The sequence below is a fragment of the Lagenorhynchus albirostris genome, chromosome 2 (genome assembly GCF_949774975.1).
Source record: "Lagenorhynchus albirostris chromosome 2, mLagAlb1.1, whole genome shotgun sequence".
In the NCBI taxonomy this organism is placed as follows: Eukaryota; Metazoa; Chordata; class Mammalia; order Artiodactyla; family Delphinidae; genus Lagenorhynchus; species Lagenorhynchus albirostris.
In genome coordinates this window covers 52,975,245-53,001,740 of record NC_083096.1, presented here as the reverse complement: position 1 = coordinate 53,001,740, position 26,496 = coordinate 52,975,245, and the positions used below count along the sequence as shown (strand labels likewise).

The 26,496-nt window shown below is 45.4% G+C and overlaps 1 protein-coding gene and 1 long non-coding RNA gene across 4 annotated transcripts in view; one reads left to right on the top strand and one right to left on the bottom strand.

The window, feature by feature from the left end:
- Positions 1-21,374, top strand: part of PAPPA2 (pappalysin 2) — a 285,263-nt gene extending 263,889 nt beyond the window's left edge. For all 3 annotated transcript variants that reach the window (XM_060132723.1, XM_060132713.1, XM_060132703.1), the window contains exons 21-22: positions 15,885-15,983; positions 18,155-21,374. In XM_060132723.1, the coding sequence (XP_059988706.1) occupies positions 15,885-15,983; positions 18,155-18,229 (174 nt within the window). In that variant the 3' untranslated portion in view covers positions 18,230-21,374. The remainder of the gene's footprint in view (positions 1-15,884; positions 15,984-18,154) is intronic.
- Positions 20,902-26,051, bottom strand: LOC132510527 (uncharacterized). Its single transcript, XR_009537337.1, has 3 exons — positions 25,994-26,051; positions 25,418-25,667; positions 20,902-21,092 (listed from the first exon to the last, which is right to left on the bottom strand). It is a non-coding gene; the product is annotated as an uncharacterized LOC132510527 (long non-coding RNA).
- Between the last annotated feature and the right edge of the window lie 445 nt (positions 26,052-26,496).

Genomic DNA, 26,496 nt, shown 5'->3' with positions numbered 1-26,496 from the left:
AGGGAAACACACAGATATTAAACATCTCAGTGAGCATTAAACATCGCAGTCACAGAAAAAAGATTATACGATTTATATTTTAGGAAGAAAAGCATGGTGGCAAAGTTGGACCACGGAAGTCAGAACCTTATCCTCTCTCACCTAAACTAATGTAACAGCCACCTACCTCACTGAACTGAGGAAGCAGAACGAGAAGAGAGAAGAGGGTTTGCATACAAAACTATTTCTTCAGTAGAAGGGTGAACATTTGGATGTTGGGTGTGATGGATGATGAGAAAGAGGTTGAAGATGAAATTAACTGGATTGGAAGGAGCGGAGGTGTATGATGATACTATGAGCTTACCTCTCATACTAATAATATCTCAGTTTGATCTGAAATAAGCTCAGCCAACAGTTTGTCAACACATAATGCTTGAACATCTACTTCGGGGAACAAAGGAAAGACCTGGTTCCTGCCTGTGTGGTTGGACTTGTGTGCTATTTGTGTCGGTGCGGGTTACCTATTTTGAATGTTCAGTTGGACCAGTTAGACCAGGTTCTAGAGGACAGGAGGCATGTGTCATTCTTCTGTGTTTATACCCACTCCCCACAATGTAGTCTAATATTAAACATTCCATAAATAGTCAATACATAGTCACATTTGTCTGAGTCATGTGCATTTTATTAACTTCTTTGGCTGCTCCTGGCAGAGAATACTTGGTAAATTCCTTATGCCTTGAAAATGGAATACGGGGGTTCCATTCTAGTTCCATAAAGGACTAGAATGAGTCCTTTATTTTTTAATTAGAGAAACCAGGTAGTAAATTGAATATGCATTATCCAGATGTGAAAGATCCTGAACAGATGATGATGATGAAATCAGCTCCCCACTGTCCTCTCTCTCCCTTGTGTGCTAGTTTGGAAGTTTAAGATACCTAAGTTTAATTTTCACCTCTATTGCTCATTCCCTAAGTGACCTTGAAGCATGGCCCTTTGTCTCATTTTCCCCATCAGTGGAATACGGATAATCATATTAATCTGCCTCACCAGGTAATGTGAGGACTAATTAAAAATGAGATTAGATTCAGTTGAAGTCTTTCTAATGTGAGAAATACTAAACTTGGTGGTGCATGTCTGCAATGCTGTTAGATTTCCAGTAATGGTCTCTGGCCTTGGAACCACTTAAGACCCTGATGACACTGTAGCTGAGTTAGAGTGTCCAAAGCCTGCCCAGCTTATTGGCTGTGCTCACCTGTTCTGGTTTCATGCCCTGTGTGCCCAGCCCAAGGGCCAGACCCATCCAGCATTGCCTAGTTACTGAATAGGAGAAGCCAATGATCTTTTTACTTCTTTGGGCTTCCTCTGAGAGCTGCTTCCTGCCTGTCTGTCTTCTTCTTACCTCTTTTTCCTGCTCCTTTTTTTCAGACAAAATCTTTGGGAATTCTTTAGGTTGACAAATCAGTAAAAGTAGCTAAATTAATAAATACACTAAATAAGTCTTGAGTGTTAGTCTGCTTGGGCTGCTATTTACAAAATACATAGGCTGGATGGCTTAAGCAACAGACATTTCTCTCTCACAGTTCTGGAGGCTGGGAAATCCCAGATCAAGGTACTGGCTGATTCAATTTCCTGGTGAGGTCTCTCCTCCTGGTGTGCAGATGGCCACCTTCTCACTGTGTCTTCACATGGCAGAGAGAGAGAGAAAGCTCTGCTATCTCTTCTTATAAGGGTAATAATCCTATTATGAGGGTCCCACCCTCATGATATCCTCTAAACCTAATTACCCCTCAAAGGCCCCACCTCCAGATACTATCATAGTGTGAGCTGGGGCTTCAGTATATGCTTTTTGAGGGAACAAAAGTCAGTCCCTAACAGCAGATGTTTTGCTCATGCTCGCTTCAGTCAGGTAGAAAATGTCCCAATACTTAGAAATGGGTTTCCCAATTTTGCTTAACAGATGACTACCTCCACTACATAATTTTGGGGGTGCTACGTATGCTCCTATTTCACCCATAAATTCTTGTTTTCGCCGAGTGGCTCACAAAGCTCCGATCTTTCCACAATTAAAGTCATTTTTTGCCTTAATATATTATCTTTTATTTAGTTGCAGATACGTATTTGTCACTGACCCCTTAGTATGTCTGCTGCTTTCCAGAGGGATAGAAGAATGTGCAGATACTCTGGTAGGGATGGATACACTAGTTATGGGAGTTGGCAGAGGAAGCACCGTCAAGCATGGAGATGAGGATGACGGAAAAAAAGGAGACCAGGGACCAAAGACAAATTCTGACACAGCATTGCTGCTATCCCATAACTATCAACAATGGAACCTAAGAGAGATGACTAGTATTTCAGATAACTTGGCTTATGCATTTGCCTGCCTTAAGTCACTCTGTCCCTATAGTTGTGCGAGGTTAACAGTAAGATCCCTGGTATTACTGGTCATCGTTAAGAGAGAAGAAGAATGACCAGGTTATCTGGTAGCCACCTCTGGGAGAACTGCCCTGTACCTTCACAAATAGGGAAGCATTGATACCCAGAGTATGCAGGCTCACTGAACTCAGGAAACAAACAGAAAAATAACTCCTGGTTCCATGGTCTATTTAATAGCATTATTGGATGTTTATGGTATGCCAGGTGCATACTGTGAGGAATTATTACCATTGTTATCATTCTTGTTTTAGTGATGAGCAAATTGAGGGGCTGAGGATTCCATTACATTTCCAAAGCCCCGGAGTTAGCAAATGAGACTGTAAATGAACCCAGGCAGCTGATTCCGGAGTCCCTGTCCTGTTCTTAAATTGGTAGGAAGATTAAAAATGAATAAACAGATAGAGAACACACAAACTAGAAATGCAGGACTTTAGGGGAGTCAGTTGAGAGACGAACATGGGGTGCTGGTCACCTGTTAGGACTTCTCCCTGGGCTTTGCAAGCTTTCGTCCAGAGGAAGAGGAGGCGGACCCAGGAACACTGCTTAGCAAGGATCAGAAACCAAGGAAGTGAGACTGGAGAACATATTGTGAAACAGATGCAGCTGATCAGTGGTTGAGTGAATAAGATACGCAGACCAGCATCCCGTAGATAAAGCGAATGTAAACAAGACACTTGCACAGAGAATAGGTTCCATATGGGTGAAAGTGAGACTGGATGGATGGACCAATTAACGGGGAATAGAACAGCCGGGCTGACAACCCAGGATGGCGTGACAGGTTAAGGATGAGAACCACAGTCATCAGCCAGCCACACAAACTGAGCTGCTCGTAGACGCAGGAACTAAAAATTAGACCAGGGCTAAAGGAAACAAGACTATTGGCAAGAAAATATTCTAGAATAAACATGCCACCTCCCTCCTGCCATTCCTCAACTCAGCTGGACCTGGATGTTACTGGGGGTGATAAAATAGTCATGTCTAAGTTGTGGGGAAAGTCTAGCAGAGATCAGGCAGGAGAGACCCTCTAGGGCTTGGTTTAGATGGAAAGAGAAAATGTGTAGAGCTTCTCACTGTGAGGTAGAATAGGCTTTGCTGATGGATCAGGTTCTATGTCCTGTGACTCAGTCCTTCTATTTAGTGAGGAGTCTTTCTAGCTATGTTCTCAACGAGCTAATTTTTTGAGAAAAGTTTAGCATGATTTGAGTAAAATGTCACAGATAAACCTTCATCTCCATTGGTCTTCTACCTAAATATGGCCATTTGCCAAGTCCTGACAAGTCCTTCACAAGACCCCTCCCTTCTGCTTTTTCCTATTCCATATTAGGACCCAAAATTCTGTTCTTCTCAGTTCCTATCTGCTTGAGGTCAACTTCTACCTACTCTGGAGCCCTCCAATGGTCTCCTGAACATTCCCCACTCTGTCCCCAGATCCAACCTTTGAAGCACAACTTTTACCATGTTCTGCTTCTGCCCCAAAATTAGATAAATAAACACACAAAAAAACTCCCAAATTTCCACTGCTCCCTATTGGCTTCGGGGATGAAGACTAGATTCCTCTAGATGGAGATTTTGACCTAACTCCAAACTTAGGCCATTAATACTCAAGGCAGAAAACCACAGATATATCTTTTCTTTTTCCATTTGAAATCTTGGTTTATATTTGCCCTCCTCCTGGGATTTTTCTCCCTATTTCTCTGCCCAAATCCTATCCATCCACAAAGATTAAGTCTAATCCCATTTACTCCATTAAGCCTTTCTGAAATGCCCCAGCCTCTTTCCTGTTCTGAACTTCTGTAGCTCTTACTGGTGCCATTAATTACTCTGGCAATCAATCCTCCACTGGCCTGTGATTTTCTTTTCTTATTGTCTCAGATGCTGTTCAGATTCTGCCTTATTTAAGGCTGATGCCACCTAAGCTTCTTTAAGGGAAATGTTTTGTCATGCCTTGTTCATAGGAGACACACTAAGTACGTATGAAACAGATATCCTAGGGTTCTAGCAATTAGCCCCATGCCTGGCTCATAGTATATGTTTTGAAGTTAAATATCCCAGATGGTACATTTCTCATGGACTTATGTGACACTGATCTTCCATCCAGAAAGTGGCTACTTCATGCCCATAGTTATGGTAGAGATTGGATCAGGTGAGCAGTTCTGAGAAGTGAAGTGAGGCATATCATTATTATATGGTGAATAGTGCTAGAGGCAGTGTGAGTATGTCAGGATGGTTATAGCACAGGCCTGGGTGTCAGACGGTAGGTCCACATCTTTTCTAGAGACAGATTCCTTAACAGCTCTGATCCTTGGATTTTTTCATCTGTAAAATGGGTTGTTGTGAGGGTTCAATAAGATCATGAGTACAAACCTTGTAGCACAGTACCTGATACACAGAAAATGCCATATATAAAATAAAAATAGTATCCTGTTTCTCGGGCTTCCATGGTGGCGCAGTGGTTGAGAGTCCGCCTGCCGATGCAGGGGACGCGGGTTCGTGCCCCGGTCCGGGAAGATCCCACATGCCGCGGAGTGGCTGGGCCCGTGAGCCATGGCCGCTGAGCCTGCGCGTCCGGAGCCTGTGTTCCGCAACGAGAGAGCCCACAACAGTGAGAGGCCCGCGTACCGCAAAAAAAAAAAAAAAAAAAAAAACACTAGTATCCTGTTTCTATATGATGGCTTCTAGTTTGTAAAGTTATTTTTACCTTTAGAGGCACTGCTTATGCCTGGAGCTTCTAGAGAAATTGTATATGGATGTACGTGTCTGTTTCTGTGTATAAAATATAACCACATATTTTAATGTTATATATCTGTATTATAAATATTATATGTTAGTGATTATTATACACACGTTTATCTTATATACGAACAGTACGTATATATCATTTATGCATCATATTTATGCGTATACATGTATATACGTATGTATACACACCTATTACATATATATGAAAGGAGAGAATGAGAGAGAAAGCAAGTGCTGTGAGTTATATCCCATGAAGACTTACAAAAATTCAAAGCAATGTATTAATAGGTTTAGATTTACCCCAAAGTGAAACACCCCAGTGAAGAGCTGGGTGTGGTATCAGAATGGCAGAAGCCTTTGTCAACTACGTTGATTGATTTCCTTTAACAGGTCTTCCCACCCTAGGAGTTGCTGCCTTCTCCTTGAAGTTTCTCTCAGTGTGCTTGATTACTGAGGAAGAGAGAGAGAGAGAGGGAGAGGAGAAAGAGATGGAGGGAAGGGCGCAGAGAGGGAGGAGGGAAGGAATGAGAGAGAATGGGAAGGAAAAAGCAAAAGACGCTCGGCAAACACCAGGAGGGCCAAGAAAAATATTTAATCCGAACAATGAATATTGTCGTTTCCTCCCACAGTCTGCATTCCCCCGTCCTCTTCCACGGGCGGGCTCGGGGAGCAAGCAATGCCCACCTGCCTGGCATGAGAGTGCATGTGCTGGGGGCCCCCGGGGGCCAGCACGCGTGTCGGGGGCTGCCGTGGAACGTTCCTACCATCGGCTCAGGCCTGCTTCAACCTCCCGTGAACTGCAGGCTGGCCAAGGAGCCCGGAGAGGGGACGGCGGAGGGGAACGCTCGAAGTCAGAGCAGGACCCCAGCCGTCCGCCCTGGGCCTTCTCCCAGGACTCCCGTGCTCTCCCGTCCCCGTCTCCCAGCTGCAGGTCCTCCGCCTCTGACTTCTGCATGTTTCCTTGCGCTTTCACCTCCCTCGCCTCCCAGAGCTTTGTGAGCTCTTGAACAGAGCCTGTACAGCTCCATGGCCCGATCGTGAGGGGTCTGGTGCTGGCAGAGGCCCAGAGAGGAGGCACGGGTGCGGGGCCACCTCCAGAGGTGCCTGGAGGCCAGGGGGAGGTCCCACCTGCTCAGCAAGGCACCTGCAGCGGCCGACATTCTGCTCTCAGCTTCCTTCTTCTGACGCTTGCAGTTTGGTTCCTTGAGAGTCTGCGGTTAGCGAACCTCTCCCTGGAAGGCCGTGCCGAGCTATCTCAGGTGATGTTTTAGAGAGAGTCATTGATAGTGAGAACAGCTATCTGGGGAGGCTATTAGGGGAGCCAGACAGAGGAAAGGTACCTTATCTTGGAGGAAAGGCCAGAGGAGTAGGAAGCAAAAACTATTCTGCCTTCTTAGCTTACAAAGTCGATTCGGCATGTGTCTCACTCACCAGCTATTCACGAAGCAGCTAGTGTGGTCTGTTAGGTGTTGTGCTGACGTAGGGGCCTTACTGCTGATGGAAGGAAACAGGAGTGGAAAAGGAGACAAACCGGAAGTGTCTCTGCCCCGTAGTCCTTGCACAGTTCAGACCTCTTGGTGTTCAACGTTTCTACCTCTGACCTTGAACCACAGTAGGCTGGCTCCAATTATCTGGAGCCAAGGCAGGAAATTCCCCCAACGCACAATTGTTAATTTTTTCCTCTCTTAAAGAAGAAAGCCAAATGCCATGTAGCAAGACCGTCAGGAGAGTTTGCAGGCCACCTGTAACGCCCCTCCCACCGTGAAAACAAGACAAAATCATGAGAATTAACGGGTCCGCCAGCCTTGCGATGGAGACACAAATGGGTTCTGAGGGTGTGTCATCATCAGCTCCCACTGGGAGCCCCAGCACAGCCATTAGGTCACGTGGAGGACTGCTGCCGTGTCTTGAGAAGCATTGCTGTGTGGTTCAAGAAGGAGGAGGGTGGAGCTGCCATGAAATCCCAATTTAACAGCAAAGGACTGGAAATCACTGGCATCCAATCTGGACTAGCTGACTGTGCAGGATCCGCTGCTCCAGAGAAAAGGGAAAGCGTGAGAGACAGGAGTGAGACCGATGGAGGAGGAGAGAAAAGGTTTGGAGGCATTTTGTTTAGGACATGGAGCTGGGGGTTGATGCCGAGGGGGCAGGCAGTGACCTTGTGAGTGATTATGGGGATTTGAGGAAGGAGTTAAGGTGGTGGCAGAGAGTGGCTTGGAGCATGGGGTGCTCTCACAGCCTCAGACAGTTTTGGTAAAAGGTGGAGGGAGAAAAGGGCCCACAGCACAGGACACTGTTCCATCAGCAGCAGTGGTTCTATACAGTAACGTTTCTCAACCAAGGGACAGATCACAGATTTGCAGGGGGGCTTTGTCGTTTCGTTAAGCCCCCTGAGAGTGTGCCAAGAACCGCGGGGAGGTGCTCTCTTCTCATGTCTCCCGTGAGAAGCAGCTCCGCCTTGGAGACCGCGTTTTTCTGGCACAGATACGTGCAGACACACCCTGCTGCCCCAAGTTCACCATCGGGGCCCTAATATCCCCCCCGGGGGTGGATGAGAAGCAGCATCAGGGCCGTTTGGGGCCCAGAGGAGGGGCCGCGTGGGGAAGCTGGTCGTGTGTGTTTGTAAGTGAGGTGGGGAGCCTGCGCCGCCGGGTCTTTTTTTGCAGCTAAGTGGAAGGAGCTGCTAGGAGGTAATTTTTGACTGAAAAGTCAGTCACAGAGAGCCTTCTCACCTTCCTGTTTTCCTGTGGTGCCCATCAGGGAAGAGGTGTCTGTGACGGTCTGGGGTTTTTCAGAGGCTAAGACACCTGAGTCACCACTATGGTTTGGAGGAGAGCCCTGGTTTCCAGAAGCCGGACAGGCCTTTCCCACTCTATTTTTATAAGTCCCAGACCCATTTCCCTTGTCACCCGACCCTCCTCCATGACTCAGAGGGGTGCATTTATGGTGAGAGTGAAGGGAACAGGAGGCTCTCAGGGATGAGAGCGTCCACGCTTTGACTCTAAAGTACGGGCGGCAGAATCTTGACATCTTTTTGGCCAGAGTCTCTCTGGAGGGAATTCAGACACCCACCCACACTGACACAAAGCAATGGTACACTCCTGCCGCCTTCATAAAACTAGGATTCACTGAGTACTTACTGTGGGCCAGGTACTGGGCTAAGTATTTCACCTCCATTCACTCATTTTTTTCTTGACAGCAACCCTCTGAATAGGTGTTATTCCTATTTTACGAATGAGGATACCGCAGCTTAAAGCACAGTAACTCGCTCAGGCTCTAATAGTTAGTAAGGAGCAGAGCTGGGAGCCGGGCGTAGGTTTATCTCACACCATACCTCATATTCTGAATCACCATACTGTACAGCCTTGAGCATTTTCCTGGGCAGGAGCTGCTAAGCTTTGGGTACCTTGCTGCAGATGAAATTATTACGGGTGAAAGAAGTCATTTGACCTTATTTTGTTTGCTTTTCTTTTTCCGTTCTCAATGCATTCTGTTTCTCTCAGAAGAGATTCGTTTTTGCACTACTTGGCTATTAGTATTCTAAGACGACACTTTGGTTTTGGTGTCAGAGAGAGATAAGCTGGTGATAATCAGGCTTCTCTTTCCAGCCCTGTACAGGTCCCCCTTTGCTCTTCCTTTTTTGAGGGTAAGAAGAGCAACCCATCATAAGAAGAGCAGCCCAGCCTCTCTCTCAGAGTTAGGTATTCACTTTAGGTGTAATTCTACAAAGCTTGACCCATGAGGGAGGGTGTGTGTGTGTGTGTGTGTCTGTGTGTGTGTGTCTGTGTGTGTCTGTGTGTGTGTGTGTGTGTGTGCGCTTGACCCATGAGGGGGTGTGTGTGTGTGTGTGTGCTTGACCCATGAGGTGTGTGTGTGTGTGTGTGTGTGTGTGTGTGTGTGTGTGTGTGTGTGTTGAAGGAGGCTCATTTAGTAAAGGGGTAAATAGCCCAATGCAAAGAGCCTCCTTATAAGTAAAAAGGAAAAAGATTCATGTTAATGACTTTGTATTCTGTAAGTTATTAAAAGGCAGGGGAACAGGAATTTTGTAAAGATTTTTTTCTTCTGTGAAAATTGTTCAGAAGCTACATGATCTCACATGGACCAGTAAAGCACAACAGACCACAAGAGTAGACCTGAGTACTGACCCCTCTCTAGGGGCCACCAAACGGGGCCGTTTCCCTCTGCCTATCCAACAGAATGTGTATCTTCATTGCTTTCCTTTCAATTATGTCTTGCTTATCTATTGTTTGAAGAGTAGACTCTTGGCCTTCAAGGGGGTACTCTTCGCAGTTTCAGCTGTTAGCTGGTAACCCAGCATGTCTTTAATATCTCAGTGACTAGTGACTTTGCCAAGGCCTGGATTGAACCATGGAGACTTCAGGGCTGGTAGGCAGGAGAAAATCTCTTAGTTCCAAGTGGGCCAAGCTACCTGTGCAACATCACCATTCCATATGTCATTCCATATCAGTCCTCACATTTTATCTTAGTAAAATTCTAACAGAGTCACTTAAAAGATCTCCATCTTGCAAAGCCCCAAGACCTGGGCCCCGATTCCCGATCAGCTGTTAAAACCCAGCAACTTGATTACAGATAGTGTTTGCAAACATTCCTAGGACAGCCACAGTTTCACTGTCTTCTTTCTGCTCTGGTTTTCAGCTTCTTTTTGCTGTTGGCCCCTGGCAATTTCCATTCTTTTCTTACTATACCACCTGTAGAACTGAGATGATATTGATAACTTTATTCAACATTTTTAGCTTGTTAATAGGAGAACTTTAGATGGTGTATTCTACTATTTCTTCCCACTCAGAAATAAATGTATACCAATACTCTGCACCTAGTAGGAGAGGACTAATGAAAAGGAGGGATCTGGTTATAAAGTATGCTAAAAAAAAATGTATTTGGTCACCATCATAGTTATTTATTTCTTGAGAACCTACTGTGCATCAGAAACTGAACTAGTAGCTGGGACTGAAGGGGATTAGACTCTGAGCCCTTGATAATACGTTCTGAATGTTAAGTCCTATAATGCACATATGGATAAAACATACCATAGTACACAGGCAAGGAGAACTCTCTGGGTCTAGGAAGCCAGATGAGATTTTCCAGAGGAGCTTGTATCTAAGAAATTCTTCCTGCACAACCCATCTCAGGGTATCTGTCGATTTTAATTTTACATTTTCCAAGAAGATTGTTGCAAACCCACATATGTGAGATCACTGGCACCCTCCCACCCCAGGGGGTGAACACGGGAGGAGTGGAACAACTCCGTTTCCTCTTTTCCTCAGATGACTGCAATGAGCAGAAAATGCCTGGCTTTAGCATTCTAGGGCCCAGAAATAAATGTTTCTGGGTTGCAGGCATCTGCTGATGGGATGGGAGCACAGTGCTGCTTCCTCCTGGCAAAATCAGCTTCTAGGAAAATATGGGCCAACCGAGCCCCAAGGCCAGAAGGAGCTATAGTACCAGGTAGCTTATTTGGGTAAACTTTTAACCTGCAACTGAGAAAAACAGAAGTGAAGTTGTGGGGGGTCTAGAGGAATTGAGATTATATATATGATCCTTTCTCTGTTTCTATATTGGATCGCTGGGTTCACTTCATTATTAATGTTCTTGCACCTAAGCCCTTTTTATAGAGGTGCCAAAGGAATCTGTTACCCTGCATTCCCAAGAAATTAGAAGGTTAATGGAATAATCAGAGAGTGGTAGCATGGTTTAGCAGAAAGAACAGCAAGAATCAAGAAATTTGGGCTACGTTCCCAGGATTGTTACAACTAGCCTTGCAAACAAGACATTTCACTGTTTTAAGGGGCCACTTCAGCATTTGTAAAATGAGAGTTTTGTACTAGATAGTATTCAAGAATCCATCCAGCCTTTGAATTTTATGCATCTATGGTCCTTAAAAAAAAAAAAAGAAAGCAACTAATGTTCTGGTCATCAAGAGTCCCTGAGGGGCCTCAAAGACCTCTGAATTTTGCCCCTGAGATTCGCAGGTGAAGCAGTGGACACATGGGCAGATCCAAGGGCTGAAGGAACCAGGCTGGAGGTCACCATTCATTGGAGAGCCAGAGAACTTCCATCTGCTGCGTGGACTTCACTGGGTGTGGCGCCACAGCTGCCTGGGGAGATGGCTTCTTTTGGCCTGATGTAGCCTAATCAATATGAAGGACTGGGTGTGGGTCTGATTTGTCATTCACATAACGAGAAGGTTTTGATGGGAAATGATGTAGGAGAAAGAAAATAGTGTTAGACATTATACAGAAATGTGATTAGCGTCTTCTCCTGTTTCAACACGCTCCTCAAGAGTACTTATCGGGCTTCTGTCTCATGCTTTACCTATAGGGGTATAATCACTTTGGGCTGATATCTCAATCTTTATGTTAGTAGAGCAGAGGGTCTGAAGCCCAAACTAACCTTTCTAGAACATCAGTGTGCTCATGGGTTCTGTTGCAGGCTGTAGAAGAAAAATGTTCTTAATCTAATTCACATAATAGAAGTACTATCAGCCAATCAGTCAAAGCTTATGGAACTCTTCCTGACAGTGGGCTCTGTGATGAGCAGTCTGGCCTATCTATTTTTACCCTCTTCTTTCACTTGCACAGTTTTCTCAGGCCCCTCTACCCCTCTGAATCATCCAGTGCTAAACTCTTTTTCATGTGGGCTAGATGTAGCAAAGCCAGCCCCTGAAAGCTCATGTCGTCCTTTCCGCATCCCCACCCACCCCAAATCTGGACTAGGTACTTCTATCTGCATCTCTATGCTAGCACTCGTCATCATAAGCTATAACTGCAAGTGGGGGGTTCTCTTGAGGACTGGAGCCATGTTTTATTTCTCTCTGTACCCTCATAACAATGCCTGGTACAAATAGGTGAGGAATAAATGCTGAGTGATTGAATAAATGACTACATCCATAGGCAACAGACAGAGCTACCATTCCTATACCCAACTCCCCAGAACAATTTAAACAGAAAATATCACCAGATAATATAACATAAAGGAGAAATTATCTTACTTCTGAGAAGTCAAGTCATATGGATAGGATAGACTGACAGCCTTTCCTCTTTGTATTTCATCACTTACGCACTTCCATTCATATGGCCACCTCAACTGCTGGAACATAGCCAGTTGGCAAGAAAAGCGTTCCTATAACAACTGAAATAGGTATCATCAAGCTCATACATCATAAGAAGAGCAACCCAGCCTCTCTCTCAGATTTAAGTATTCATTTTAGGTATAATTCTACAAAGCTTGACCCATGAGGGGGTGTGTGTGTGTGTGTGTGTTGAAGGAGGCTCATTTAGTAAAGGGGTAAATAGCCCAATGCAAAGAGCCTCCTTATAAGTAAAAAGGAAAAATATTCATGTTAATGACTTTGTATTCTATAAGTTATTAAAAGGCAGGGAGACAGGATTTTTTTTTTAACATCTTTATTGGAGTGTAATTGCTTTACAATGGTGTGTTAGTTTCTGCTTTATAACAAAGTGAATCAGTTATACATATACATATGTTCCCATATCTCTTCCCTCTTGTGTCTCCCTCCCTCCCACCCTCCCTATCCCACCCTTCTAGGTGGTCACAAACCACCTAGCTGATCTCCCTGTGCTAAAGTGAGAGAGTGGCATGGACATATATACACTACCAAACGTAAAATAGGTAGCTAGTGGGAAGCAGCCGCATAGCACAGGAAACAGGAATTTTATACAGGTTTTTTTCTTTTGTGAAAACAATTAAAATGAAAATTAAAAAGTGGCTCTTAAAGAAATAAGCTTTAGGTACTTGAAAAATTCTCTTATTTGGAACACTTCGTTTTCTGATGTTACAGGAAAATGAGGTGCATGTATGGGTAGTGAAAAATTCACCTATGGACACGTTGTGCAGAGAAGCCAAGCCTTGTACCATTCCTTGGGGAAGCTTCCTGGGGGGAGGAGTGATGTCCCAAGTCAGACACCTTTCAATTATTGAGATTTGCGTCCCCCAATCTAGTCCAGTCTTCAGATACTTTAAAAACTTTGGATCGATTAGTCATTTTTCCCTTCCTATTTTTTCCATTGTAACTTTGGACTCAAGCTGTCAAGCTTTCAGGCACACATTGCCATAGGAGACTCTGTTTGTTTAGGGTGGAGTAGTTATTTTTGGCAGGTTAGGGGAGGAGCAATTAATTCTAATAGGTATATAGTAAATTAAATACTTGTGTCTTTCCAACCTTTTCTCTGTATTTATGCTCCTTTTTATAAATTCCCTTCTCTTCCCAGATGACCCTTCAAGAACATTCTAGAAATCATGTCCAGGCTATAGCCATCAAAGTCTAGTGAGCTCTAGAGAAGGTCACCTAGACAATTTCTAATCTTTTCAACATACCTTCCCTAATACTCTTGAGATGAGAAGCCATCCTTGGGGAAGAGGTTGGAAAGAAAGATTCCCAGGATCTTTTATTAATCCATTCAAATGTCTAAGTTGTTGTTATGAAAAGGAAGATCTTTAGATTTCCCTTTAATCCTCCATATTGAAGACCATACTTTTATATGTAGGAGAAGTATTTTGGGTGCTCTTTGGATTTTTATAGACGATTACATGAAAAAGAAAGAAGAAACAGATTAAGTTTTGCCAATGAGTCAGTCAGGGTTGGAGGAAAAGTAACAGATGCAGTGTTAGATGAGGAAGATATACTCCAAACACTGGAAAAAGAAAATTCTGGGGGAATCTCAATGGATGTATCTGGTCCTTCCAGGAGAACCCAAGGGCATCTATAGGTGTCAAGGATGCAGCTAGTTGTATTTTGACTCCTATTTGGCTGCAATTGTAGATCCAAGTTATGATTATGTAGTTATTCCCAGTTCTCCAGAGCCAGAGTAACTGGCTCCAGGGTTAAAGACAAATGCTCATCTCAAAATCTATGTCTTTTATCCCAGTGAGGCGTGTGTTGAGAACAGAATTCATTTTCACTTCCTGCTCTCAACTGACATTGCTGTACAGCTGTGTGACAGCTGTTGAGTTCCACCCCACAAGTAGCAGCTTCTCAGAGGTTCGCAAACTGGTATACATCTGGAATGATGCTCAAGTGACCTCAGGACCCCACAGAATAAATCAAAACATTGAAGAAATAACTTGGATGAGCTCATTCTGATGTAACTCAATTGCTGAAAATTATTTAATGGCCATTAAAAAAAATATTTGTATTTATTTATTTATTTTTGGCTGCGTTGGGTCTTCGTTGCTGTGCGTGGGCTTTCTCTAGTTGCGGCGAGCGGGGGCTGCTCTTTGTTGTGGTGCACGGGCTTCTCATTGCGGTGGTTTCTTTTGTTGCGGAGCACGGGCTCTAGGCGCGCGGGCTTCAGTAGTTGTGGCACATGGGCTCGGTAGTTGTGGCTCGTGGGCTCTAGAGCGCAGGTTCAGTAGTTGTGGCGCACAGGCTTAGTTGCTCCGTGGCATGTGGGATCTTCCCGGACCAGGGCTCGAACCCATGTCCCCTGCATTGGCAGGCGGATCCTTAACCACTGCGCCACCAGGGAAGTCCCTTAATGGCCATTTTTTACTTTAGTATCTATTTCATCAAAGCAGAGTGAAATAGGGAACAGTCCTTCTATTTGACATTTAAGGAGGGTGGGGGAAGAGAAGGTGATTTGAATGTGTGAACTGGAAGGTGGCCTCAGGCCTCAAGAGTCTACTGACTGTCCTGTGGCCCGAAGAGCTTGACTCCGAGATGCTTCCTGAGGCTTCGCAATTGGGTATCCACTCAGGGTGGGGAGCAGCTAATGTGGCTGAGTAGGTGGGCTGCCTGGGCTGGTGCACCCTCCAGGATGCCGTGGGACACTGTTTCCCTCTGAGAGTGGTTCTAGAGAAACAGTGCGTTGGGCTGCTGAGCTATTTTTTTTAACCGCTCGTTGCTGTTCTTATCATACATTCCCTTTTGGGGTGAAACACTCCACTAACTCTGGTTTGGCCTGGGCCCCTTTCCCATTTTGGTTCCTGTTAACTTGCAGCAGTAACAGGAGTAGATGGAAACCGTTTGGCTTCCTCTGCTCTAACCCTGTGTCTACCTGCTGTGCATGAAGTAGCTGTACATGTGGGATGATTTGTGTTCCGGCACTGGTGTCCCAAACCCTAGGACCACTGCATTCTGGACAAACATCACTTGAGTCTATAGCAACCCAGGCCTATTAGGGTCTCTAAGTACAAGGACCAGAAGAGATGGGGGTTATGGTCCTTAATCTGTGAGAAGCAGCAAAAAATCAAGATACATGACTTCTAAGCCTAAACTCTGCTTGACCTAGCTGTGTGACCTGGAGTAATTTTTGTCATCTCTATTTATCCCCATTTCCTCACTGATAAAATGGGACTTTAAAAGCCAAACCTGCCTGATGCACAGGTTTTCCTGATGATCAACAGAGTTAACATGTGTGAAAATACTTTGTAACCTACCTAATGATGTAAAGACCTACTATTACGAGAAGGTGAAAAAGTCGATCAAGGAATTAAATGAACCATCCTGGTCCCTAGAGTAGGCCAGAAGCAGATACTGGTGGTGAAATTTGACAATTCCTTCGATCCAATGGTCTTATCTTGAGACTTTTCAACTTCTTGAGAGTGTTAGGTCAATTTTTACCCTGCCCCCTTTGGTGCTCTCCCGTAATAATGTCTCGAGTTCCATGGATTATGTTGGGAGTGGGATGAGTGGGAGAATAGGGTGAAGCTGAGTGAAGTTGTACTTAGACCGTTACTTGCTACCTCCTTACCAGCCTTTCCAAGCAGATGGTTGGTGTGATACCATCAATAACCGGGCCTACTGCCACTATGATGGGGGAGACTGCTGCTCTTCCACGCTCTCCTCCAAGAAGGTAAGTGAGGGCACCTGGGAGTGGGAGGGAGAGGGTAGCAGTTCCAGGAATAGAGGCAGGAGCTTTGGCTAGCTCTCCTTCGTGGTGCATCATAATTTGTTTTTCTTCAACAGTCAAGAAGAGGGAATGATAACGAACAAACATGGGAGCTTCTACAGTGACAGGATTAAGGATAGTAATTTTAGGATAGGTTGTTAGAAAACACTAGTCTCTCATTGTCAGTCCTGTAACTGCTAGAGAAAAGCCATGCTTCTGCTGCTCAAAGACTCCCACCTGCTTATCATTGCCCAGGAGAAGTTTCTGTAGGTAGGGAAAAATGGCCTCTACTCCTTGGAGAGGCAGGATTATCCACGAAGTGGTATCCACTTATTATTAAACTTCACAGCTAAATGAATAATCCTATAAAGTGTATTACAAGCACATTGCAGGTGTATGTTGAGCGGCCACCACGAGCTACCTGGAGCACTCCCCCGCTGTACCCTGAGCAGTAGCCCTTTCCTTGATGCCTTTTATCCTGTTGCTCTGGACGCTATTAAAATAGATATGCTTAAGCTAAGCCTATAAAATGGAATAGGCTGAAAATTTGGAATAATATGGATGAAAACCCAAGAGCTCCAAAGATAACTGACGCTAGTTGGCCGAGTTGATGAATCAGAAATACACAAGAATGTTTCCTTCCTTGTATGTGTCTCCACAATAAAGTCACGTCTGCATGATTACCTCTACACAGACCTGAATATTCCTCCTAACGGCTAATATTTACTGATGGCTCACTCTGTGCCAGGCATTGTTCTCACCACTGACATGAATTAACTTACTTAGTACAGAGAGCTCAGGGACTTTTGTATCACTGTTCAATTTGGCCCCCTTTTGCTCTAAAACCCAGCAAATCCCAAACCGTGAGAAACAGATCAAGAGCTTGGATTGCAGGTCAGACCTCATGCCAACTAGTTCCTGGTCTCACTTGAAGAAAGTAACTGGTCAAGGATCCCATTTCTACTCAGGAAGGCATAACCACTTCGGAAGAAAGCAGTCAATTCTCTCCCCATCTCCATCTCACACTCAGCAGATGTAGGGTTTTTCTTTCATGGATTTTGGTGCCTGTGGCCAGTATACACATGAATCAGGATTGAAAAAGCATTTCACCCCTGTTGACTCCTAAATTACATTTAATTCATATGTGAAAATATGCTGGGAAATTTCCTCAAACCCCACCACCCGTTCTCCAGCCCACTTGCCCAGTCACCCAGCCTATCTCTTCAGTGTACTTGGACTATTAAATAATATGCTGATCTATTGTTGTTTCATTTGACTATCCATGCCCAAAGAGCAGAATCTTTGCCACTTTTACATCATGTCTCCTGAATGCCCAGTTCTCTCTGGAGCTAATTATGGACACTCAAAAAGTATGATTATCTGTTGGTAGCAGTGCAAGCAGGAAGAGAGCAACTTTTGCTGGACCATCTCTAACCTGGAGAAGGGATAATTACATAGCAGGAAGGCAATCTAGCCACAAACAACGGGTAGAGAGATGCATTGTTTCACCAAGCCAAAGTATATCCTGGGTTCAAGAAGGGCAAAACCTCAAGCTTATGAAGATAGAAGAGATGATTCTATGGCCCCAAGAACATCAAAAAAGTAGAAGACATAGAGCTAGGTAATAGAGCCTTGGTTTTCCAGATCGTAGTGTCATGACCTTGAGTTAAGTCACCCTACCTCTCTTGACCTTCTCTGTAAGAAGAAAATACTAACGTTCATCTTACCTACTTCACAAAGATTTTGTGAAGGTTGATGATAACGACAAAAACATTAACAGCAGTAGTTCTGAACACTAGTGGTAATATTAGAAGTAGTAGTAACAGATATTAGAGGTGCCTAGAAATGTGTGTTTCATATCCATCATCTTATTTAAACTACACTAACACCCTCTTGGGTAGTTGCTGTTGTCCTCCCACTTTATATATAAAGAAAGTGAAGCAAGGAAGGTTTACCTTGCCTAAGGAGACATGGTGTGTAAGTGAAAGAACCGAGTGTTAATTTCAATTCTGTGATACTAACACGCAACCCCACACTTCCTCTGGGACCAAGTGAGAAAAAAAGCAAAAGCTGGTTGCACGTGTGACGCTTGGTGCAAAAATGAGTGATTGCAACGTCTCTTTGATTTCTCCTAGGTCATTCCATTCGCCGCTGACTGTGATCTGGATGAATGCACCTGCCGAGACCCCAAGGCGGAAGAAAACCTGTAACTGTGGGATCAAGCCCCTCCTTCCACTGCCCTGGAGGCAGTAAGAATCAGAGGCCTCCACAAAAGGAAACAAAAGATGAATGAAGAAGAAAGGTCATGAAATGAAGGAAGGAAGAAGAACACCAAGGATCCTATAAGAAATGCAAGAGGACGTTTACAGGTGCCAACTATTGCATCAAGTAGCCCAAGTAAGGAAGAGTCACAGGCAAACATTTCTTCAAAGAGGCAGTTGATTTAAAGTGGAAAGAGAAATATATATACAAGGACCCTCCTTCCCCATTTATATTCTATCAAATCCCATCCTCAACTCTTGCCCTGCTCCCTACTCTGCATCCTGCCAACTATTCAGCCCCACCCAACTTGTAAACCAATACCAAAATACTAGAAGAGAAGTTGCCAGGGACACTCTGCTCATACCCATTTTGAATGGATGGCCATCTTTCAGGGCTCGTCTAATCTAAACTGGCTCTCTCCCTTTCTTTGTGTAGTCTCCCTTAGTAATAATGAGGTTAGTTATTAATTCTTTATAAGTATTTAAACATAATGATATAAATATATTATATATATTATATTTTTTGCTGTCTACTAAGCTAAAAATTATCCATTGTTCCACACATGCTGCTGTGAAGTTCACGTCCAAAATGAATGCTGAGGGTTTGAGGACCGAAAGACAAGTTTTCTGCCATCTTTCTATTCCTAGGGATTGGCAGGCTGAGAGGGAACTGGGGAAGGAAAGGGAGAGATTAGATGGAGTTTTTGATAATCACATGTCAGCTAATCATCTTTTTATGAACTGGGAGCTGAGCCCAGTTTGAGGAGATGGGGGCTTGGAATGATAATACTAAAAGGCATGGAAAGGTGGGTGGGGTTATCCATTGGTGATGGGTCCAGGAAAACTAGACTATGGTTCTTAAGTATCCATCCAAAAAGAATACATTCTCTTCAGTTCTTGGAACTCTTCGTTGCAGTTGGTGAGGCCCAGGATTTTCTGCACTTCCACAGGTGCCTGTTCCAAGTGTGGCTCTCAGCCAGTCACTCAGTCCACAAGTCTGTATGTAGGCTCACTCTCCCATCATCAGGATTACAGGAACTCACACATTCCTCATACTTGGCCTGTGGTCTCCCTTCTCCTAAGTCTCCAAGCCTGGCCATCATTCACAGCCACATGACCTATTGTTGACTTTCTGGGGAAAAAATGTCATGGAAATGACATCGGGGAAAGGTGGAGGAAACTGAAGAACAGGCAGGTTTGGAGGAGGCCATAGACAGGGGAGAATTCAGGGTAAATCAGAGCCCAGGGCTGGAGGATGAATTGAGTCAAGGAGACTCAGCCTCGTTCCGAGTCTCCACAGCAGACCAAAGGGGATCTTTTGGACAATGCAGACTCGGAGGTAAATTCTATTCAAGTGTGATGTGTCAAATGTGTCCCAGAGAGAGCACTTTGAGCAAGCTGTGAAAGTAACATGGAGCAAGGGTGACACTCTGTGGGGAGAGAGAAGAATTTCAGCTGCTTAGGGTCCATTTTGTCGTTGTTACCCTTTCTTGTTCAATAGATGGACTGTATGTGAAATGACCGCGTTAACCTGCCTCTGTTTACGTCCTGGGCTGACTCATTTTGCACGTGGTCTACTGCAGTTGTTCTTTAGTGACGATTTATGGATTAGGCCTTGGGGAAAGAAAGTAAGGAGCTAGTTTCTTGTTCAACACCCCAGTTTATCATCTCAGGAAGGGAAGAACAGGCAAAAGTTCAAGGGCAGCCTTGGTCTCCCTGGATCGCCTGCTCTGGCTCTGACCACAGTTTTCTATTCTTCCCATCAACCCTGAAAGCAGTGGCTGTGCAAATATCAATAGAAAGAAGAAATGCTTCCCCCACTATCTTGAGCCAGACTTCACGTAGGAAAGAACAACATATTTATCTGTGGGGATCTGAAATGAGGGTGGCAAGGTCACCGGGGAAGGGAAAGACCAGAGTCTGCCCATCCAAAATACTCTTGTTCTCTGTATTTCCAGCCGTAATGGAAACAATAGCCTAGATACCTACTGTTCCCTATCTGGGTTCACATTTAGTGCCCCCAAGAAGAGAATATTTATTTCTGGGATTCTGATAGGCTTCAGTATGGAAAGGACAGAAGAAGAGTTTAGATTCTTCATTTTAAAACAGTTGTAAGATGGTTATCCAAATTTCCTGAAGCATATCAGACTCTGTGCAGGGGAATCCTGCCATGTCTGAGCTTGGGAGTTATCCTGGGCTTCACCCAGCTCAGGAAGGCTACATCCACCGCCCCCCCTCCACCTCCTCCCACCCCAAGCCCCAGGAATACGGAGCCTGTGGTTCATGCCAGCATGGATCTGGGCTCAGTCTTCCCACAGGAGTTACAGTGAGAACATTTCTCTTTCGTACTTCATTTTAAAATATTTCATTCTCTGTTGGCAACATCTGCACTCCATCGCTGCCCTGGGAAGGTGAGAGGAGGGTTCTGGGGGGTGTGTGGAAAGCCTTTCAGGCTACAGGCTGCCCAGCCCAAGTCAGCCCTGGCCATTCATAGATGGCAGGTTCTTCCAGCCTTTGTCCCTGGAGCCTAGTGCTTCGAGCTCCTCAGGTCACTAATAAAGTTGAAGCTCTAAGACACCACGGTCACAAATCCCCAGTGGATATTAACTCACACTCACTGCATGTGGTGGTCTGCATTCTGCTGCTCTTCCCCATACATGGGGCCACAGAGGGCCTCTCCCAGAGGCTCTTCCATTTGTTTCCTTGTTCCAAAATCACTTCTCTGCTTCTTCTTTTTCCCAGTAACTAGGAGCGCTGGGGTCCAGGTTGCCTAGGGCTGGATGACTCTGATGATTAGTGTGACAGTTTCCAACTAGAGAGATGAGAGGGCAGAGTGGGGAGAATGGTCAGCTGACAACCTTGTACATGAAAGTAAAGAGCTATTCTTGATTCTCTCTTTTCCTTCCCCCCCATTATAAGGCATTGGATTTGGCATGTCCTCTCCTCTGTGAGATCACTATTGAGTGTGTCAGTTAGCATCCCAAGGGGCTGGCTTGATTGGGAACACAGTGAAAGGAGCTATCTACTGTATTGTAACGTAAAACAGCTACAGCCAGTTATTTTGTAAGATTATAAAATATTCATTAAAAAATCAGCACACAAAATGGGACGTGTCTTTGGTGTCTTATTCTTCGTTTAAATCATTCCATCACTTCCAAATTGCCAGAGCACTTCATTTGCTCGTTTCAGGTCTGGACATCCATCATTGATTAACTGATGATTCTTTTCAGTCACTTGAAAACTATTTATTAAGTAAATGGTATGCATAAGGCAGATAAACATGAAAGTTCACAAGAAGAGATGACATATACAAAAGCAGAGTACACAGTAGTCATGTCAAGTGCCTCATGAGTTGTAGGAATAAAATGCAAGAATCATTTACAGTCCAGAGGCAGTAGCGTCACCTCTGGAGGCCAAAGGCAGGGAGTATTTGAAAGATGGTCCATGAAGGATGCATACGAGCTTGATAGGCAGAAATGGGAAAGGGGGAGAGAAGAGTCCAGGCAAAGTGAAGAACAGGGTTGACCCTATGGAAGCAGGAAGGGGAAAAGGCTGGGTGATAGCAGACGTCCCTGGGGCATCCAACTTAGCTAGAAGGGAGAACTCAGCTCACATGTGCCCTGCATTTGGCAAAGGCAATCTGATTTAATCCTCACAGACAGATCTGCAACTTCCACTATTTCATTTCACAGATGTGGACACCAAGTGTCAGTGTGTAAAGAAAGTTCCTTAAGGTCATATGCCTGGCACTAGAGTCAAGCCTGGTTCTGTGAGACACCAAGATAGATAAAAGAAGGAAAAGAAAAATGATGGTTCATAGGATGGGAAAAGGCAAAGGAGAAGTGGAGAGAGATGTCAAAGACAATGACTCTGCGTTATCTTTATACCCATAAAGGTTATCATCACTGACAGAAAAGGGAAGCCAGGAGGAGTAAGCTTCTGAAGAAAGAGCATGTCTTTGCTTTTTGATAAAATCAGTTTAAAAGCCAGATAGAGGGCTTCCCTGGTGGCGCAGTGGTTGAGAGTCCGCCTGCCGATGCAGGGGACATGGGTTCGTGCCCCGGTTCGGGAGGATCTCACATGCCGCGGAGCGGCTGGGCCCGTGAGCCATGGCCGCTGAGCCTGCGCGTCCGGAGCCTGTGCTCCGCAACGGGAGAGGCCACAACAGTGAGAGGCCCGCGTACCGCAAAAAAAAAAAAAAAAAAGAAAAATTTAAGTTCATATTACTAAGTGCAGGTTGGGATGGGAATCCAACTTTTCTGTCTCCAAATGTGATGTACTTTCCACTACATGAAGTCCAGCCCACTAGACCCAGAATGAACTCAGATTTTCCCAGCTGAAATGGGAAAGTTAAATGTCTTTTTACTTGTTTATATTTCAAGGTGCTCATTGGTTTACCGGTGGCTTTCTTAGTAGCTGATGGTAAGAAAACTGACAGCAAACCTAGAGAATCGTTCCAGGGCCCTCTGCTCATGCCAGGCCCTGAGTATAAGCAGATGCCCTGCACATGCCCATTAGGCCAGCTGGACTGAGACATCTGGCAAGGCTGCCTTCTCCCTAATAGTTTCCCCAGGGAGAGTCCTGGAGAGAGACTTTGGACCTCTGGTTTCCATTGACTGACAAACTTAAATGACATGATGAGTCACCCGTCAGCTGGGAGACTCACTACTCTAAGATTCCAGCCAATCAGATGTTGAGGGGCTCAGGATGGCAGGAGGGTAATATGGCTTTTCACTTATAAATAACTCCAGGGCATCCCTTGATCTGGCTTTGGGTCATCTCTTTTTATGTCACCCCAAGAAGACCACTGGTTCTGGACCGATAACATTTCCGTTTGCCCAACGGTTGGCTCAGAAAAAGGGATGGTGATGAGAATCTTGTATCTTGTGATATATGTCCACACCCATAAAACCTACACATGCCCTGGGTATTTGGAACAAAGTTAAGACTCATTCGAACATGATGATTGTTTCCAAGTGTGCGTGATTTGCTGATGATGCCTTTTTTTGTTTGTTTTCCCCTTGATCCTGCCACTAGATCCTCGGGTTACATTGCCAGTGTTAGTAAGAACTGGTGTGACAATGGCAGAGTTCATTCTTTTTTTTTTTGCGATACGCGGGCCTCTCACTGTTGTGGCCTCTCCTGTTGTGGAGCACAGGCTCCGGCCATGGCTCACGGGCCCAGCCACTCTGCGGCATGTGGGATCCTCCCAGACTGGGGCACGAACCTGTGTCTCCTGCATCGGCAGGCGGACTCTCAACCACTGCGCCACCAGGGAAGCCCCCGAGTCCATTCTTTGTTGTTGTTTTTTTGTGGTACTTGGGCCACTCACTGCTGTGGCCCCTCCCGTTGCGGAGCACAGGCTCCAGATGCGCAGGCCCAGCGGCCACGGCTCACGGGCCCAGCGCGCCCCAGAGTCCATTCTTAAAAGGATCTACAAGTCAAATCTGGTTAACATTCCAAATCAGTATAATTAAAATATTCCCAAGCCCTGAAAGATAGTACAGACCAACTACAATTTGCTAGTGTTCTTCGAATCAAATTTTCTTCTTAGGATAATTTAATATAGACAAGCTTCCTTTGCCTTGTCTCCACACAAAAGTCACTTATTCAAATGCAGAGAATAAATAAATAAAAGGAGAGTATTGACTTTTTAATGACTGCCAATCATGTTGTATCAATTTGTCTTTCCTCTCCAGGAGATAACTGCTATCTGAAGGCAGCTGCTTTGTAAAAAATATTTGTACTCTGAGAAGTCACATATTTAAATCTTACAAAAGGCTATCAGAGCTCAAGAAAGTTCCCATATCACAACTCGACATGTGCAGTTCGGAGTGCTTTCTGAATAGTAAAGCCAAGTTGTGTTAGGACACAATTTCCAAAGAATGATTTTGTTGGTAGCAAATCAATAACCTTTAGAATGATCCGTAAGAGAGTTCCTACAGTTTCTGCAAATGTCCTAGGAAATAGTGCTCATGAACTCAACACTGCTCTTGACTTCTCTACTTTGCCAGGTAACCTGCTAAAGGGACCTTAACTTTGAGAAGTCAGACCATGACTGAGGAGCAGTAAAACACTTAAATATGAGACATGAGGGCTTCCCTGGTGGCGCAGTGGTTGAGAGTCCGCCTGCCGATGCAGGGGACACGGGTTCGTGCCCCGGTCCGGGAGGATCCCACATGCCGTGGAGCGGCTGGGCCCGTGAGCCATGGCCACTGAGCCTGCACGTCCAGAGCCTGTGCTCCGCAACGGGAGAGGCCACAACAGTGAGAGGCCCGCGTACCGCAAAAAAAGATAAAAAAAAAAAAAAAGATGAGACATGAGAAGTATTCAGAGAGGTACAGAAATGCCCAAGGTGGCACAGCTAATAAGTGGCAGAGCCCTGATTTAGACCCTCGGAGTCTGGTTCTAGGGTCTATGCATTAACCCTCTATGCTCTGACAGAATGCTCCCTCTCTGGGGGAACCACACACATAAAGCACAGTACTTAGATTTATAGGTTCTCAGGCTTGAAAGGGTCTCCAAGAGACTGAATTATTCACATAACATTTCCTACCACGGGTTGTCCTGCCTAACCGTGAATCAGTCTAGTATTAAGGAAATCACTGTCTCCCAGGGCTACACATTTTACATCTGGACTGTTCTGACTTGAATGAAGCAAAAAAATACCCAAATAGCTGGTGATATCAATAAATACTTATTGAGCACCTATTCTGTGCCAGGTGCTAGGGATACGACAGTGAACAAAACAAAGCTCCTTATTTGGAAAGACATTGGTGGAGACAGACTATACAGTGAAGAGTGCTACAAAGAAAACTAAGGTGCAGTAAGTGGGGTAAAGGGGGTCCGGGGTGGGTAAGTGCTAGTTTCTATAGGGAAGGTCTGTGAATACTTCTCAATAGCAGGAAGTCAGCTGCCCCGTGAATACCTGGGGGGAGAGTGAGCCAGAACAGGGAGCAGCAGAAGTGAGGTGGGAGAGAGCTTAGTGTTGTCTGCAGAAGAGCAGAGCGAGGGATGCAGGTGAGGGCAGAGAGGGCTGGGGGATGGGGAGGGTCACAGAGGGTCTCCTTAGCCGCGGTAAGGGCTCTCTGGCTTTTCCTTGGAGGGAAATTGTTTCCCACACCAGTTTCTCTGTACCTGCACATAATCCATCGCCTGTGCTTGCTCTCACATCCATCCTCCTCCTTTCGGTTTGCCTTCCTCTCACCCCCGCTTGGGCTGCCATCACGTCCTCAACTGCCATGGTAACGTCACCAAGCCAGGTCCCTTCTCCTGTCTCTTCCCCAGCAGTCCGTTGGCACGAGCCTTCCACATCATTCCTCCTGTAGCACACCTCTCGTCCGGTCACCCGGGACTCAGGGAAAGGAGCTCACGGTGTCTGCCTGTCCTGAAGGATCAAACCACTCTCAGCACAGCCAACCTGTTACACTGGCTTCCCGCTGCTTCCGAACTAGTGGTCCCCCCCGGCCCCACACCACCCCCTGCCCCCGCCTTCCAGTCAGAGAGGATGCACCCACAGCCCCTGAGGCTCCTGCTTCTGCTTGTGCTAATCCCGGACCTGGATGCCCTCCCTCCATCTCCACATGCCCCAAAGCTGCTCATTTCCCAGTCCCCTCTCGTGTCCTCCAGTTCCGTGAAGCTGTGCTTCCTCCCCCATCCGATGAGATTTACTGTGTCCATGGCTCCGTATCGTCCTCCCCCAGGATCATCAACCTGATGGACTGATGTTTTGTTATCTGTGTTCTTGTCTTTCCCTCCTATTCAATCGTAAACTCTTCGAAGCCAGGTGAACTCAGGACTCCACGAGACCATGCGATACCTTTTCTGAGAAATGAAAAAAAAGCTCCCCTTCATCTGAGTGCAAGCAAACCAATGTCAGAGAGCATGGCTTGAAACGTACAGCACGGGCTGGATTTCTGGCCACATTCACCCCCTGGACCAGGCAGCCTCGGGCGAGACACCACTTTACATCTCTACATTGTAGCCCTACAAACACCATCTTACTTGATTTTGGATCTCTGACACTGCCTTGCACAGTGCCTTACCTGAATAGAACCTTAAAATTTGCTGAATTGAATCCCAATCCTGATTCTGGGAATGTGAGAATCAAAAGAAAAGAAGATGTTGCGTTTGGGGTTGGAGGTGGGTGGGTGGGTCTGTGGACACTCGAGTTTTATGCTTTGACTGGTTCTTTAACAATAGTCTGAGCAAGGATA